The following is a 14,190-nucleotide window of genomic DNA, read 5'->3' as shown; positions in this document are numbered from 1 at the left end:
CAATTCCATATATTACGCATATCATGTGGACCCCTGAACAGGTCTGCATCATTCCCTTTTCTTTGAACATGCCTGAAGTGACTGGCAAAATGGTATTTGTGGTTGGAAATGTTGTCTTTGCAGTTGCTCAGCGATATGTCTCATTCTAGCTAGCTGCCAGAGCCCAGACGGCGCGTGGCAGCTGGCACATACAATTGCGGTAGTAGATCCCGATAAGCTACCTAAGCTGGGTCCCACTCCACTATGGAGACAGCGCTTGGCCCTTCCCCTCTTCAACAACCCCTCCGTGAAGTCGTGAGAAGTGGCCATGACACTGGTGCACCCTGTCCGTCGGGTAGCAGTCATTGGGGCTGGGCCAGCTGGTCTTGCGTCCGTCAAGTACGTTCAATCCCTGACGATTTGTCCCCGCGTGATTCATGACTCCGTGCCTCGGGAAATCGGATGCCACTGACCACCGGACTAGGTATCTGCTGGCAGAAAAATACTTTGAAGTAATAGACGTGTTTGAACAGAGAAGCTCGGTTGGTGGCGCCTGGAACTACAGCCCTAGCTCCAAAGCTGGAATATCAACATCGGTTCCGCATCTCAATCCGCATGAACCGGCCGAAAAGCCAACATGGATGAACCAACCCGGAGCGGATCCAGAGGCCGTCTTTGTTTCTCCACTCTATGACAGACTCGAAACCAACATTCCCAAGGACCTCATGAGATACTCGGATAAAGCTTTTCCGCCAGACGCGCAGCTTTTTCCTAAACACCAGACGGTTAAACAATATCTGGAAGAATATGCTGAAGAAACAAAAAATCTTATACACTTTGAGAGTCAAGTTGTTGATGTGAGACTCAATGATCCCAGTATTAGCACATGGGACTTGGTGACGGCCAATCTACACACTGGTGCTGAAACCACTCGCACATATGACGCAATCGTGGTGGCTAGTGGTCATTTCACCGTCCCATATCTTCCGGAGATTCGAGGCATCGAGGCTTGGGATAAGTCATACCCAGGGACAATCTCACACTCCAAGTTCTATGACACCCCCGAAGCGTTTCGAGATAAGAAGGTCGTCGTGGTTGGAAGCTCGGCCTCGGGCCTCGATATCGGTTCTCAGATCAGCGAGGTCAGCAAGGGCAGCATAGTGGTCTCTCAGCGCGCAGAATCGTACTTGGCAGCATCTGCCCCTGGAGACAAGATTATTTGCCCCGAGATTATTGAATTTCTTTCCCCGTCTACTCACGACAGAGCCATCAAGTTTGCAGATGGCCGGGTGGAAGACCAAATCGATGCCATCGTCTTTTGCACAGGTTATTTTTACTCGTATCCATTCTTGTCGTCCCTCAGTCCTCCTGTTGTCACCGATGGCTGGCGAACCAAGGATGTCTACCAGCAACTCTTTTACATAGACCATCCTACGATGGTATTCCCGGTACTTTCACAGAGGGTCATTCCATTCCCGATGGCCGAGAACCAGGCAGCTGTTTTCGCTCGAGTCTGGTCGTCGCGGCTACAGCTTCCGTCGAGAGCGGAGATGCATGCATCGGAAGAGTCGGAACTAGCAAACAGAGGCGACGGTCGAGGATTCCATATACTGCCTTTTCCCATGGATGCCGACTATCTGAACTCGCTCTACGACTGGGCTACCAAATCCAAGCAACGCTCGGGGCTCGACCGCGGCGGTCAAGGAAAGATTGGGACGTATTGGGGCGAGCGGGAGAGGTGGATGCGCTCCAAATTCCCTGAAATTCGAAGAGCATTTGTTCAAAGGGGAGATCGTCGACGCGAAATCAAAACCTTGGCAGAGGTCGGATTCGACTTTTACCAGTGGAAGCAAGAGCAGGAGCAGAATGCCAGGTTATAGCTTCGTACCTGCATCCTGTGATTCAAATCGATCATATAGATGTTCATAGACACTGCAGCGGTATATCTGAGGAGATCAAAGAATCGTCAGCTTCCTTATTGACAGCTCACACAGTGCAAAATCCTCCAAACTACCCTAAAGAGAGATGATGATCCCTACTGGATTGGGTGCAGATCAGGGCGATAGTCGATAACAGTCACGTGACATACCGTGCTCTGGACAGACGCCGCGCCCACGTCTCCGCGGTGATGCGCTTCTCCCTCTTCCACCACCCACGACCACCCCATGAATATCCTTTGAATTCGCTGGTGGTGAAACTGTGCGAAAAAAATAGTGTAATCCTTTCACTCCTGATCAAGAGGTATCGATATCCCCTTCATGTTCATCGATTCCATCCCCTCTTTTACCATACTCAATCCCATTGTCCTACTGCATACTCCCGAACAATGCCGCGACCATGGATTTACAATCCCTAGTCCTTTTCCTACTGTGCATTTCATGAATTCTAATAATAGATACAGCCCTTGAAAGCCTCTCGGTTTTCTTTGTTCTGCCCCGACCCGGTCTTCGTCTTCCGAGTCCTGGAAACCGGCAGCAAGTCCTTAGTGGCACGATTGTCTTGACCAGGACCTTTCTCGAACCCAGGATCACTTAGTGCTTCTCTACTGAGACAAAACGTCGATAAGGTGTCTCAGTGCTCTTGCAAATCTCAGTCGGGCAAACTTCTTGCGCCCTGGAATTAAGGCTGGTACCGGCGCCTCTGATTTGAACTGAGCTAGCCTGAGGGGTGTATTTTACGCCGTGAGAGTGAACTGAGAGTAGTTTCGCTTCAACCAGCTCCACAAGTCCCAAGGATTTGGCTCGCTTTCTCTAAGGTCCAACCTATCGGGCCCTGACAGTCTACACGTACCTTGTTCACCACGGCTGCTCTGCCTCTGCTACTTCTCTCTGCCACTCGCTTTTTCACTCACTGGTCTGAGTTTTGAGGCTTTTTTTGTGGATTGCTTGATAGGTGGACCCAGGAGTCCAAGTGTCGCTATGGACGACAAGCAAACCAAGCCTTTTGTTGACACGCCGTCATCCGTCGGCGATATTGAGCCCTCAGTGCCTGAAATTCCCGAGAAGGTGATGCCGCTCAGTGTCCGTCCTGACACAGACTCGATCGCGCACTCGCACACATCAATTCACCACACTCATGCCGAGTTACTGCTTCACGCATCGCATTACGCTGGTCAGAATACCATGCAGACGATTCAGCCCAGCGACCTGAGTGTTGGAAATGCGGACGAAGCCCCTCCCGGATCGGTACGTCTCGGGCGGTCCGAGTTTGCCGTCACTCTTCCTATGGACTCCCGTTTGAAAGACGAATATGATCGAATTTTATCAGGCGCGGCTGAGGACATACGTCAATTCCTTGCAATGTCTAATCCAACCACCCAGGTGTCCCCTTCTGATGTAAGGAAAAATATTCCCTCGCCGCTCTTTGCTGGTCTGCTTGCTGATAAGAACTTAGCGAGACTACTCTCTTTCACGCATGCAAGAAGTCACTGCTCAGTTGAACAATGTAGCGACCCACCCGGACCTGAATATTGCCCACCACCTGACCTACAACGATTCAAACATGGAAAATGAGGCCTCATGGGCTGAATATTCGAGCTCAAAATTTTACATGCTCGGGTACCTTGTGCAGGTCGCGAGCACATACGACCTTCATCTAATTATAGAGGTCCGCGGCGAAATGAAACAAAAAGTTCTGGAGAGGTACCTACTCGGAAAAGGTTTTGCTTACACCAGACCACGAGAAGAGATGGGATCCAGCATCGAAATTTCGATGGTCAAGGATTCTCTGAGTTTCGGTATCCACTCCCATGATGGCGTACGAGAGCTCATGAAGCCGCCCGCCGCCATATTTGCCCTAGACTCCTCGTTCGATCCAAATAGCCCGTCGGTGCAACACATCAGAACGACCTACACGCGAAACAATGATCTTCTCCCTGTGATATGGTTCCTAGTCTCCAACACATGTGAACATATCGAACGCTGTCTCCCGGATCTACCCCCGGCCGACCGTATGCGTTTGCTCCTTCAGTACACGGCTCACCTCCATGACGACGTAGGTGACCTCCAAGACAACGCTCTCGGCGTGTACGAGGATGTCGATGAAATCCTGATGTACTTGCGGGACCGATTTGCCACGTGGTCTTTACCTGCTATCGAGCCTTTGCCTATGATCTCCCCGGAAACCCTGGAGTCGTCGACTCCCTCATCTGACGGTCAAGTTCCAACCTCTCAGAAGCGCTTTCTTGTAAATCCCGGCTCTATGTGATCACATTTGTTGCATTTCAGTACTAACACGCTTCTGCAGGACGACGACAGTGAAGATTACCGTTCGAAACGTACGCGGTTGGAAGATGTGAGCCAACTAACCCAATCCATCAAACCCCCTAGTCAACACTTGAGCCGTGATCTTCAATATTTGGAGAAGAACATTCTCCAAATGCAACGTACGCATGCAAGCGAGAAGGAACAACTTCAGGCCGAGCTCTCCCGTGTGTCTTCTCGAGCGCAGACTCTAGAGAAGGCGTTGAGCGAGCTGCAACATCGGTATGAAAGCCGGACCAAAGAGCTACACCAGGTTCGCCAAGAGCGCGATGCTGTAGTTGGGGGAAAAGCGTCTCTCGAACAGCGTGTCGATAGGCAAAAGGAAGACATTTCCAAGTTGAAGGAAGAACGATCTCAACTGCGGCGTGATTTGGACGAAGCTCGCCAGGAGCTCAAATCGGGTGGCGGCACCATGGCTGATATCGAAAAGGCACGGGAGGAGAATCGTCAATTGATCAAGGAACAGGCAGGTCTTGAGCGCAAGGCTGACTATGAGCGTAACCAAGCTGAGTACACTCGGGAGCAATACCAAAACGCATCCACGGCAGCGGCTCAAGCCGGAAATGAACTTCGACAGCTTCGCAATGAAAACGAAGAATTGGCCCGTAAGGTGGAAGGCAATTCCGCACGTCTCCGCGAGCTCAATCTAAAGAACGATTCCGAAATTCACATTCGCCGGATCAAAGAGCTCGAATTGACATTGGTTACTCGGGAGGACCTACTGCGCCGGAAGGAGGAGGAGCTACGGGAGATTCGCAAAAACAGACCGTCGACTCGCTCCACCAGTACTCAGCCAAGAAGCCCCAAGATCACAGCCGGCAGCCGTCCTACCAGCCCAGGTGTCGGCAATGGGAATGGCAATGGAAACGGCAACGGCCTATCCGGGCGTGGAAGTGCATTGCGATTCAGCTCGGAGATGCGCTTTTGAACTTTCTTCCGAAGAGCGCGATTTCCTTTTTTTATCCTCTGCATCCACTGCATTTCAGCGTTTCCTGGACGTCCTCATAGATGGTGTTCGCTCTCAAACAGTGCATATTTATATTTCATCGTGGAATCCGCTTCTTCATGCATTCTTAATGTAGACACATAACCCTTAGTCGACTGACCTGATTTAACATTCTATTGAAGTTGCATCCACAACAACGTATCATCTATATAGTGAAGAGGGGGACGCTCGATGGCAGCACGCGCTGAGACGTGCGGGTCGATTCAGCAGAAAAACCACCACAAAACACGCGTAGCAATCAGGAAATAGCGAGAACCCCAAATGTAGAGGTCAGGCCGGGGAGGTGTAAGAAGGTGTATTCTAGAACTAGCTATCCGGCCACCGTATACTGCCGGCTATGTCACATAACATGGATGGCACCCACGTAATAGGGGGAGGCGGTCTCCCCACTACAATAGTTATATGATGAGGTGGGAGGGCGTTTGTGGATGTGGAGGTTGACAGTGCGTGGGCTGTCATTTATCCGGTGACTCGCTGCGAACTTTGGGAAACCCTTGCACCAGTACTGGCATCGATGACGCTTACATGTTGATTCAAGTTTTAGGTCAGTGCCGGAATCATGAACTGTTATTTCTGATATTTTGTCAAGATGAAATGTCATTGCCAAAATTTGGTATTTGAGAGCATTAAAGTCCTAGTAATAATGGGCTTAGTGACTAAGTTACTATGTATACATAATGAAGGACGCAAAACAAAGTGTGAGAACAGAGAAAAACAATATAATGATTAACTCTATCATAGTCTGGTGCAGGCAAAGATGCTTTCGTGTTTTTGAGATTTTAAGCAGTGTTCATTGCTCCCGCAATGAACGCCGCCAGCTCCTTTGCTTTTTCACCACGCGTCATGGTGAAATGATTAGCTCCCTCCATGACGGTGATGCCGCCGACATTCTTCGACCCGACGAGGGTATCCCATCCGTTCGGGCCGAGATCAGTGCGGTTGTTCAGCAGCCAGAGCATCTCGCGGGGATCAGGGCTGCCGTCCTCTGCGGGCGCAGGACGCGGGTCATTTGGTCCGCTGCAGACGCCATCCTTAGCCCAGACCATGAATGTCTTCGGAATTTTCTCCGCGTGCTGGCTGTCGTTGAAGGGGAGCGGCACGGCCTTGTATGCATCAAGTGAATCGATGAAGGCCAGGAAATGAGGGAGCAGCCAGCTGGGCGGGGGAGTCTTGCCCTCTCCGAAGAGACCGATCGTATCGAAGAATCTGTACAGACGGCGAGGGAGCTTCTCCAGTCCGATCGGGAAAGGAGAGTCGAGGAGAAGCAAGCGCTCGACACGCTCGCCTTCTTCGAAGATCAAGTGGCGAGCTGCATCATAAGCGCAGATACCTCCTGCGGACCATCCACCGAAGTTGTATGGACCATGTGGTTGACGGCGCCGAATCTCAGCCACATAGGGGTGGGTGAGCTCATCCAGGCTAAACTTCAAGTTCTCCGGATTCCGCATATAAGGACAGTTGAGCCCATACACGCAGACTTGGGGGGAGATACCCGGAATTGTGGCATAGGAGGTTGCAGACCCGGAGCCGTCAGGGAACAAGAACAACTTTTGAGTAGCCGTCTTGGGGTTTCCTTGGAGAAGAATCGAGGTGGCAGATGGATGCTGAATGGCCGTGCTTGATGTAGCCTTTGGGGCCTGAACCTGAATCTGTTCGGGCTTTTTGACTTGCTCAGGAGCCATAACCTTAGGCTTCAGATCAAGGGCGACCTCAACTTCGTCGATGGTCTGGTTTTCAATGAAGAACTCCCCAGAAAGATCGAGGTCAAGAGTCTCCCGAATCTTACCCAGGACAGTGAGCGACATCAAAGAGTCGAGACCCATCTCTCCAAGGTTGGCGTCTCCCTGTAGTTCGTGAGGCTCAACGCCGATTTCCTCAGCTAGAATCTCGCAGATTTGTTTCATGCTGTCATTCTGCTCAAGGGTCATATTCTTCTCGTTTGCAGGCGTGGGGAGACCACTCGAGTTAGGAGAAGAAATGTCTGTAGAGGAGGCGGCAGACGAGATGTCAGGCTCGCTACCGGATCCGTCGGTGCTGCTCTCAGCAGGGCCCATGGATGCCAAAAGTTGTTTGAAGTCCTTGATTGTAGGTTGATCAACAAAGACAGATGACTCCAGGTCAAGATTCATCTCCTCACGGTAGCGGCCGGTCACAGTCAAGGAGAGCAGCGAATCGACACCGTAGTCTGCGAAGTTCAGATCATCCGTCATGTCAGATGCAGAGAGCCCAACCTCCTCGGCCAGAATAGCAAGTGCACTAGTAGTAATGCTCGGCCCCGTGGACTTCGGTGTCGATGACTTCTTTGCTGGTGTCGCCTTGGACTTCTGGACATCGATGTGTGCAGGCTTGGCCTTGGCAGCAGGTCTAGCGGCAGGTTTGGCACTAGTAGGGGGAAGAACAGTGTCAAGGATCTTCCGCGCCAGCGCTTGGAATTTGACTCCACCGTACACCGCAACAATGTTGTCTTCCTCAAAGAGATACACATCACCAGCCCATATGGAGTCCTTCCATGGCTGCATACGCACGTATGTGCGGTATGTGACGCTAGGGTCGAACTTCTTCAGGCACCGCATCGAGTCCCAGCCGTGATTCACGAACACCTGGTTCTTGGAATCGGTCACATCACTGGCATTCATGATGAATCCAGAAAGGTGGCCAATGCTGTCAATCCAGAATGGATTGCGGTGGAAGTTGCCTGGTGGGGCCTGGAATTTGACCAGGGCAGTAGCTTCATGTTGGTCACTGTCCAGAATGACTTCTTGAATAGACTTGAAGTTGTCATCATAGTCAACAAGAGAGGCAAACAGCTTGTAGACCATACCGCGCTTCATGCGGTGAGCTTCACCAGTCTCCGTACTCTCCTTCAGGTGTTCAATGCTGCGCTTGATAAGGTAGGTGCTGCGCTTCCACTCAAGCTCAGCGGCACTAGTGTCGAAGTATTTGACAGTGCAGGTGGCATGGTCCATGATCTTCTTTCCTTCCGCAGTAACAGACCAGACTTGGATCTCAGCGTTCTCCTTCGCCCAGTTGGCCGTTGCAGAGACACGGAAGAGTTGTTGGCCACCCTTTGCAATCATCGGCTTGGGAACCACCACGTTGCAAACGTCGAAACCACGCTCTTTCCACTCCGGCTTGTACTTCTCCACGAGATATTCGCCCAGTGTCTGAGCAATATCTGCATACAGAGACGAGGGGCAAAGGGCTGCTCCATTGACCTTGTGGCCCTGAATGACCCGGTTGAGCTCTGGTTCCGAGATATCATTCTCAATGACAACAGTCGCAGTCTTCTCGTCACCGCTGGTCTCCAAAATCTTTTGAGCAGAACTTGTCAGGAAGGTCGAGGCCGATGCAACCTCGGCCGCAGGCTTCGCAGGAGCACCCTTCAATAAGCAGAAGTTGTTGGTGTACGGAATCCAGTAGTTCTTCAGATCCCACTTGTAAGCAGGAAGAGGAAGAACTTCATGGGTGGCACTGAAGTCTTGGTGGTATTCCTTCCAGCGCAGATCAACCCCGGCCATGTAGAGTGAGGAAAGACTGTTGGACAGAACCTTCCAAGTGTCCTCCTGACGGCGAAGAGATGGCACAGTAGGCGCTTGAGGACCGAACGTCGATTTGACCATCCCGGAGCATACAGGGTGGGACCCAATCTCAACCCACAGGGTTTTGTCGTTCATAAGTTTGGCGTGGCGAGTTGCCTCCAGAGCCGCAAGGAAGTTGACAGTCTCACGGCAATGCCTCGTCAGATAGCTGGGAGCGAGAAGATCAGGGTTGGCCTCCTTGATAACATCTCCAAGGAGAGCAGACACGAATGGAATGGCAGGCTCATGGAAAGTGATATCCTTGGCAACCTCGGCCAGGCTCTTGAGGATAGGATCAACCTGGGCAGAATGGAAGGCAAAAGGCACCTTCAGCTTAGTAGCCTTGAAGCCCTCGTTTGCCAGCTTGTCGGCAAGTTGGTCGATCTTCTCACTCGCTCCACTGATGACGGTCTCACTAGGAGCATTGATGCAGGCAACTTCGGCAGCATCATCGTCGAGGAACTGTTTGACTTGAGCGACCGAAGACTTCACTGCCAGCATAGCGTGGGTTCCCATCTGGCACTGCTCTGTCAGGAGCTGAGCACGGCGGCCAGCCAGATAGATGGTATCACTGGTAGTTAAGACACCGGCCGCGTTCAATGCAGCATATTCACCCAAGCTGTGGCCAAGAACAAAAGTCGGAATGACTCCGAGAGAGATCCAGAACTTGGTCAAAGCCATCTGCACACAGGTAGTTCCCAGCTGGGTGACAACAGGACCGAGATCCTCGATGGGAATGCTCCCATCAATCAGCGGAACTATAGATGGGTATCCTTGGCTCTGGGAAATGCGGTCAAGATGCTCGATATGAGATCGGAATTCAGAGCTGTTCTCATACAGCTGGCTACCCATGCCAGTGTACTGAGCACCCTGGCCAGTAAAGATGAAGCCGACTCCAGGAGCGGTCGTGGGAACAGGTGTAATGCTCTCACGGCCGACGCTGGAGTTGAGACCATTTTTGATTTCTTCCAGAGTAGAGCCAACAGCAAAAGCCCGGAAGGGGTGGTGAATGCGTCGCGCAGTGGTAGTGTACGACAGGTTGGCGAGAAGATCTGCCTCGTTGACATTGAACAAATTCTTGTTCGTGTCAATGTACTGAGCCATGGCAGCTACATTGCTTTTTAACGCAGATTGAGATCGCGCAGAGACAAGCACAGGGTGAACGGCTCGCGGGTCTTCGCCCTCTCGCTCCCTGATAGGGGCATCCTCGACCAACAAAGCAGTATTTCCACCTGCCGCCGAGAAATTGTTGACAAAAGTCTTTCGTGCACCACCAGCAGGACGGTTCCAAGGAGTGGGCTCCATCGCGATGTGAACATTACGCTGCGCCAGGTCCGTGGGGAAGTTGTGGTTGATCTTCGTTTTGATGCCACAATGAGGCGGGATCATGTTCTTCCGCATCATCATCAACACCTTGACAAGGGCTGAAACACCCGAGGCAGACTCTCCGTGACCAATATTCGCTTTCGCGGAGCCGAGATGGAGAGACTGGGTCGGACCACGGCGGTAGTCCGGTGCGAAGACATCCAGCACTGATTGCATCTCCACGGCATCACCCGCTTGGGTTCCCGTGCCGTGCATCTCGATGTAGCTCACTTCCTTGGGCTCGATGTTGGCTTCGTTCAGCAGCTTGTCGAAGATAAAAGACTGTGCGCCAACATGGGGACGGGTGATCGAGACAGCCTCGGCCGAGTGGTTGGTATAGGCGCCAGAAATGATACCATAGATCGGGTCATTGTCCAAGTAGGCGTCCTCCAGTCGCTTCAGCACGATGGATCCAATTCCATCGGCACGGCAGTACCCATCGGCTCCATCGTCGAAAGTGTTGCAGTTGCCAGTTCGCGAAAGGAAGTGGCCACGATCCAGACCAGCGTGGTTGTCGGGGTTGGTCAAGACGTTGACACCGCCAGCAACGGCGGAGTCGCAGTCGTTCCGCCAGAGCGAGTTACAGGCCACGTGAATCGCCGCCAGACTGGAAGAGCAGGCGGTATCAACACTAACGCTGGGCCCGCTGAATTTGAAGTAGTAGTTGATGCGCCCAGGCGTGAACGCGCGGTTACCACCAGGGATGAAGTAGGTGTCGATGTCCTGTCCGCTGTTGATTTCACGGTAGTCGTCACTGGTCATTCCATAGAACACCCCGACTCGGTTCTTCTGCGTGGAAGGAGTGCTGTCGGGGATGAATCCGGCCATCTCAAAGGCCTCATATGCGGTCAAGAGGGCGAGTCTCTGAGCAGGATCGGCCTGCAAAGCCTCGCGCGGAGACATGTTGAAAAAGCGCGGATCAAAGGAACCAGGCTCGTTGATCCAACATCCATATTGCACCTTGCTGGTGTTGCGCGTGTTCCCTTCCATGTCGACGTGGGCCTTCACATCCCAGCGATCAGCCGGGACCTCGCGGTGGACATCCAGTCCCTTGTATAGCAGGTCCCAGAAAGCCTCGGTATCCTGCGCCTCTGGAAATCGGCCGGACAGACCGATGATAGCAATCTTGGACTGCTCGGCACGGCCAGTTTGGTTGACGCCCTCGGTGTTCTTCTGGACATTGCCAATTTCGCTGTCAATCTCGAGGTTGGAAATACCGGCCTTCTTCAAAGAAGTGTACAGGCTCTGAGTCGCGGTGCTGGAGATTGGAAGGAGTGTACATTTGGCGGCAGTCGCATCCAAGGCCGAAGAGCACGCCTCAATAACCTTGTCCCAGCAAAGTTGGCGCAGCAAAACTTCTTCCAGGGAGATTCTAAGCAGCTGCTCGAGATTTTGCGCCTGAACTGGCTCACCAGTCTCGCTGGAGAAAATCGGAATGTGAGGTACATAGGCGTCGAATCTTTCCTTGGGCCATGACTCCAGGATGCGATTGATATCCCTTGCATCGTAGAGATGCGATGCGTGATACGGGCCATGAATTGGGACCCTGACGGGCTTCTGATCCTTTGAGAGGCAGCTATCGATGAACTGGCCCAGGGAACGTGGTGGTCCGCTAATCGTCAGTCCATTGCGACTGACTGCGCTGATATATGGCAGGGAAACCCGGGGCAAAGCCTTCAGAATATCAGTATTGAATTGATCATTGGTTCTTCAAACACCGTACTAACCTTCGTTTGACCGAAAGCTTGAATCAGATTTTGAGCATCCTGCTCTTTGATTCCAGATACCAGTACAGACCAGCTTGGTGATGGCGATTCGCTCGCTTCCACGAGTCCTCGCACCTTGGAAACACACATTCCCAACCGGAGGGCCAATACAACTGTCTCAACTCCGGCAAGCATGAGCTCTCCGATTGTTTGCGAGGAGCTTACGGCTGCTGCTGCAAGCTGCCCAGTGCAGAGACCGATGATACAGCTATCATATCCAGAAGGATAAGCATGGCCAAGGTCTCCATAATAGCTAATCAAACTTGGTCAGTATTCCTATGCTTCCAAAGCTCCTGATTCCGTGATTTCTTCAGAGATTCTTACTGTATGAAGCATCCCAATTGATAAATGGTTGTCAATGCGCTCTCCAATGCCGCGCTTGGGCCGGACTCGCGATATCTGGCAAGCAGGTCGACAATGCTTGTAAATCGAGGAAACATTTGTCGCTGCGATGGCGGCAGCTGACTGATTTCTTTCCGCAATGCATAGTAGCTTTTTTGAAAGAATGCGCTCAAGAGCGAATCATTCTTGGCTTGCAACAGGCGGCGAAGACCCGAGTCGAAATTAGCAGTCTGATCTCCGAAGAGATACACGCGACTAGGGCCCTCCATTGTCAAACCTGGTGCTAGCCAGAGGTGCAAAATTCTACAAAGAAAAGAGTCCAGGCCAAGCGCGCATGGCTGGGGATCATACTTTATACGTGCTACTCTGGTAATATTCTCCCCAGTGGGGCTAAGCCAGATCAAAAAGTCTCTTCGGGATATGGATTCTCTCAGCACATGGGATAAAACGTAGAGAAGCTGCTCTACAACCTGTTTCTCCCTAGAAATGAGCTGTGGAGCTCATCCCACGGTTTGATAGAAGGCATTTACTTCGGGTGGTACTCCGTTCGAGTGGATCGTGGCTAGCCAAGCCTGTCAAAGCAGGACCAATGGAACGGTTACCGCCGTCAAGCTTGTGTCAAGCGCGCAAAATGCGATGTTTTCCCTGCTCGACTGGGCCCGATTTGTGGAAACTGTGGGCCAGCTACTGTTGATTCTCTGGAAATCCGGTAGGAACCTGCTCGACTTCTTGGGATAGTATAGGTACTGGAGTCTCTGTTAGAATCGCTGTTTGCGGATAAAGCAACCCCGGGTCAAACGAATAAGATTCGAGATTACCGCCCTTGGATGAGTTCTCCGTGAAGAATTAGCTAATTGAGGCACCGCCATACGGAAAGTTCAGCTGAAGACAGGTCCAGGTGGAATATCGTTGCAGTGTCAGGACAGCGATGGCTGTTTGCAGAAGGTTGCACCCGCGCGGGCCGATTTGTATGAATCACGTGACCAACATGCCTTGCTCCAGTTGTGTTTCTCCAGAACCAGAGCTTCGAAAATTGAACGATTTAAAGGAGGGATCAAGATGAAAATACAATTTTGAGTTCGAATTCATAAATACCAAGAAATTGCGTTGGTCTATAATGTACAGTAGTGTACTCGAGAACTTTGATTGTTGGTAGTGTACATTCACCTAATGGACCAAAATATATTTTCGCCCAAGGTAAGATCGGTGACCAGTGTTGTCAGCTGGAATGCAACAACAGGTCATATCGAGAAAGATACTTGTCCGATCGCCCCAAGGTATCATATCCAGGTATACAATACGTCACGACTTCCCCAATGCTCCGATCTAGAGTAGCCCACACATTGATCATGAAAAAAAATCTACGATCAGCTCGGGACCGGATGCGATCTGCTTTCCGCAGAAAAAAAGCCGGCAAGCGTAGATTTTTTTTCGAAGGAAGATAGCCCGTTTTGTGCAGTGTCCTGGTGGGAACTGAAGGAAAACCTGGAGGTTGATGTTGGTTTGAGAAGTATCTGAAGGTTGGAAGTTTCGCGGAGCATTTTCCAAAGTCAATGTCATAATGTGCCTACACCATTGCATTGCAAAATTCTACTTTCTAACCCACACAGAGATGGCAGTCCTGTAGTCAAACACTTTTCAATAGCCCTCGTCATATGCCAGTGAAGATCGACATCAACTGCCCGAGTGGGGCCGACTGCGGACCGAGACTTCCGCCAAAGCAGGTGTAACTACGAAGATCAAGATGAGACTCAAGATGAGGTCAAGAGGCGATTGATTTTTCAGTTATAGCATCGAGCTATTATAGACTAAGATTACCTGGCAAGCTACGAGGCCTGACCAAATCAAAATAATGAGTGAGCTTTCTCGCGGAAAAAACAAGACAAAAAGAG

General features: G+C 51.4%; 3 protein-coding genes across 3 annotated transcripts; 2 read left to right on the top strand and 1 right to left on the bottom strand.

Moving 5' to 3' along the window:
• Positions 1-307: 307 nt before the first annotated feature.
• Positions 308-1,859, top strand: N7532_006643 (putative flavin dependent monooxygenase; the record flags this gene model as incomplete). Its single annotated transcript, XM_056619137.1, has 2 exons — positions 308-378; positions 464-1,859. The coding sequence occupies 2 exons, from the start codon at positions 308-310 to the stop codon at positions 1,857-1,859; spliced, it is 1,467 nt and encodes a 488-aa protein (XP_056475296.1).
• A 1,038-nt stretch (positions 1,860-2,897) lies between these two features.
• Positions 2,898-5,169, top strand: N7532_006642 (uncharacterized protein; the record flags this gene model as incomplete). The annotated part of the gene is made up of 3 exons (XM_056619136.1): positions 2,898-3,314; positions 3,373-4,164; positions 4,225-5,169. 3 exons carry the CDS (start codon positions 2,898-2,900, stop codon positions 5,167-5,169), a joined length of 2,154 nt encoding a protein of 717 aa, XP_056475295.1.
• An 857-nt stretch (positions 5,170-6,026) lies between these two features.
• pksP (polyketide synthase alb1) lies at positions 6,027-12,567 on the bottom strand (the record flags this gene model as incomplete). Its single annotated transcript, XM_056619135.1, has 3 exons — positions 6,027-11,864; positions 11,918-12,209; positions 12,281-12,567. The coding sequence occupies 3 exons, from the start codon at positions 12,565-12,567 to the stop codon at positions 6,027-6,029; spliced, it is 6,417 nt and encodes a 2,138-aa protein (XP_056475294.1).
• Positions 12,568-14,190: the final 1,623 nt, after the last annotated feature.

The sequence above is a fragment of the Penicillium argentinense genome, assembly GCF_028826775.1.
Source record: "Penicillium argentinense strain IBT 30761 chromosome Unknown utg000005l_segment0_segment0, whole genome shotgun sequence".
NCBI lineage: Eukaryota > Fungi > Ascomycota > Eurotiomycetes > Eurotiales > Aspergillaceae > Penicillium > Penicillium argentinense.
This window is presented reverse-complemented; position numbering and strand designations above follow the sequence as displayed.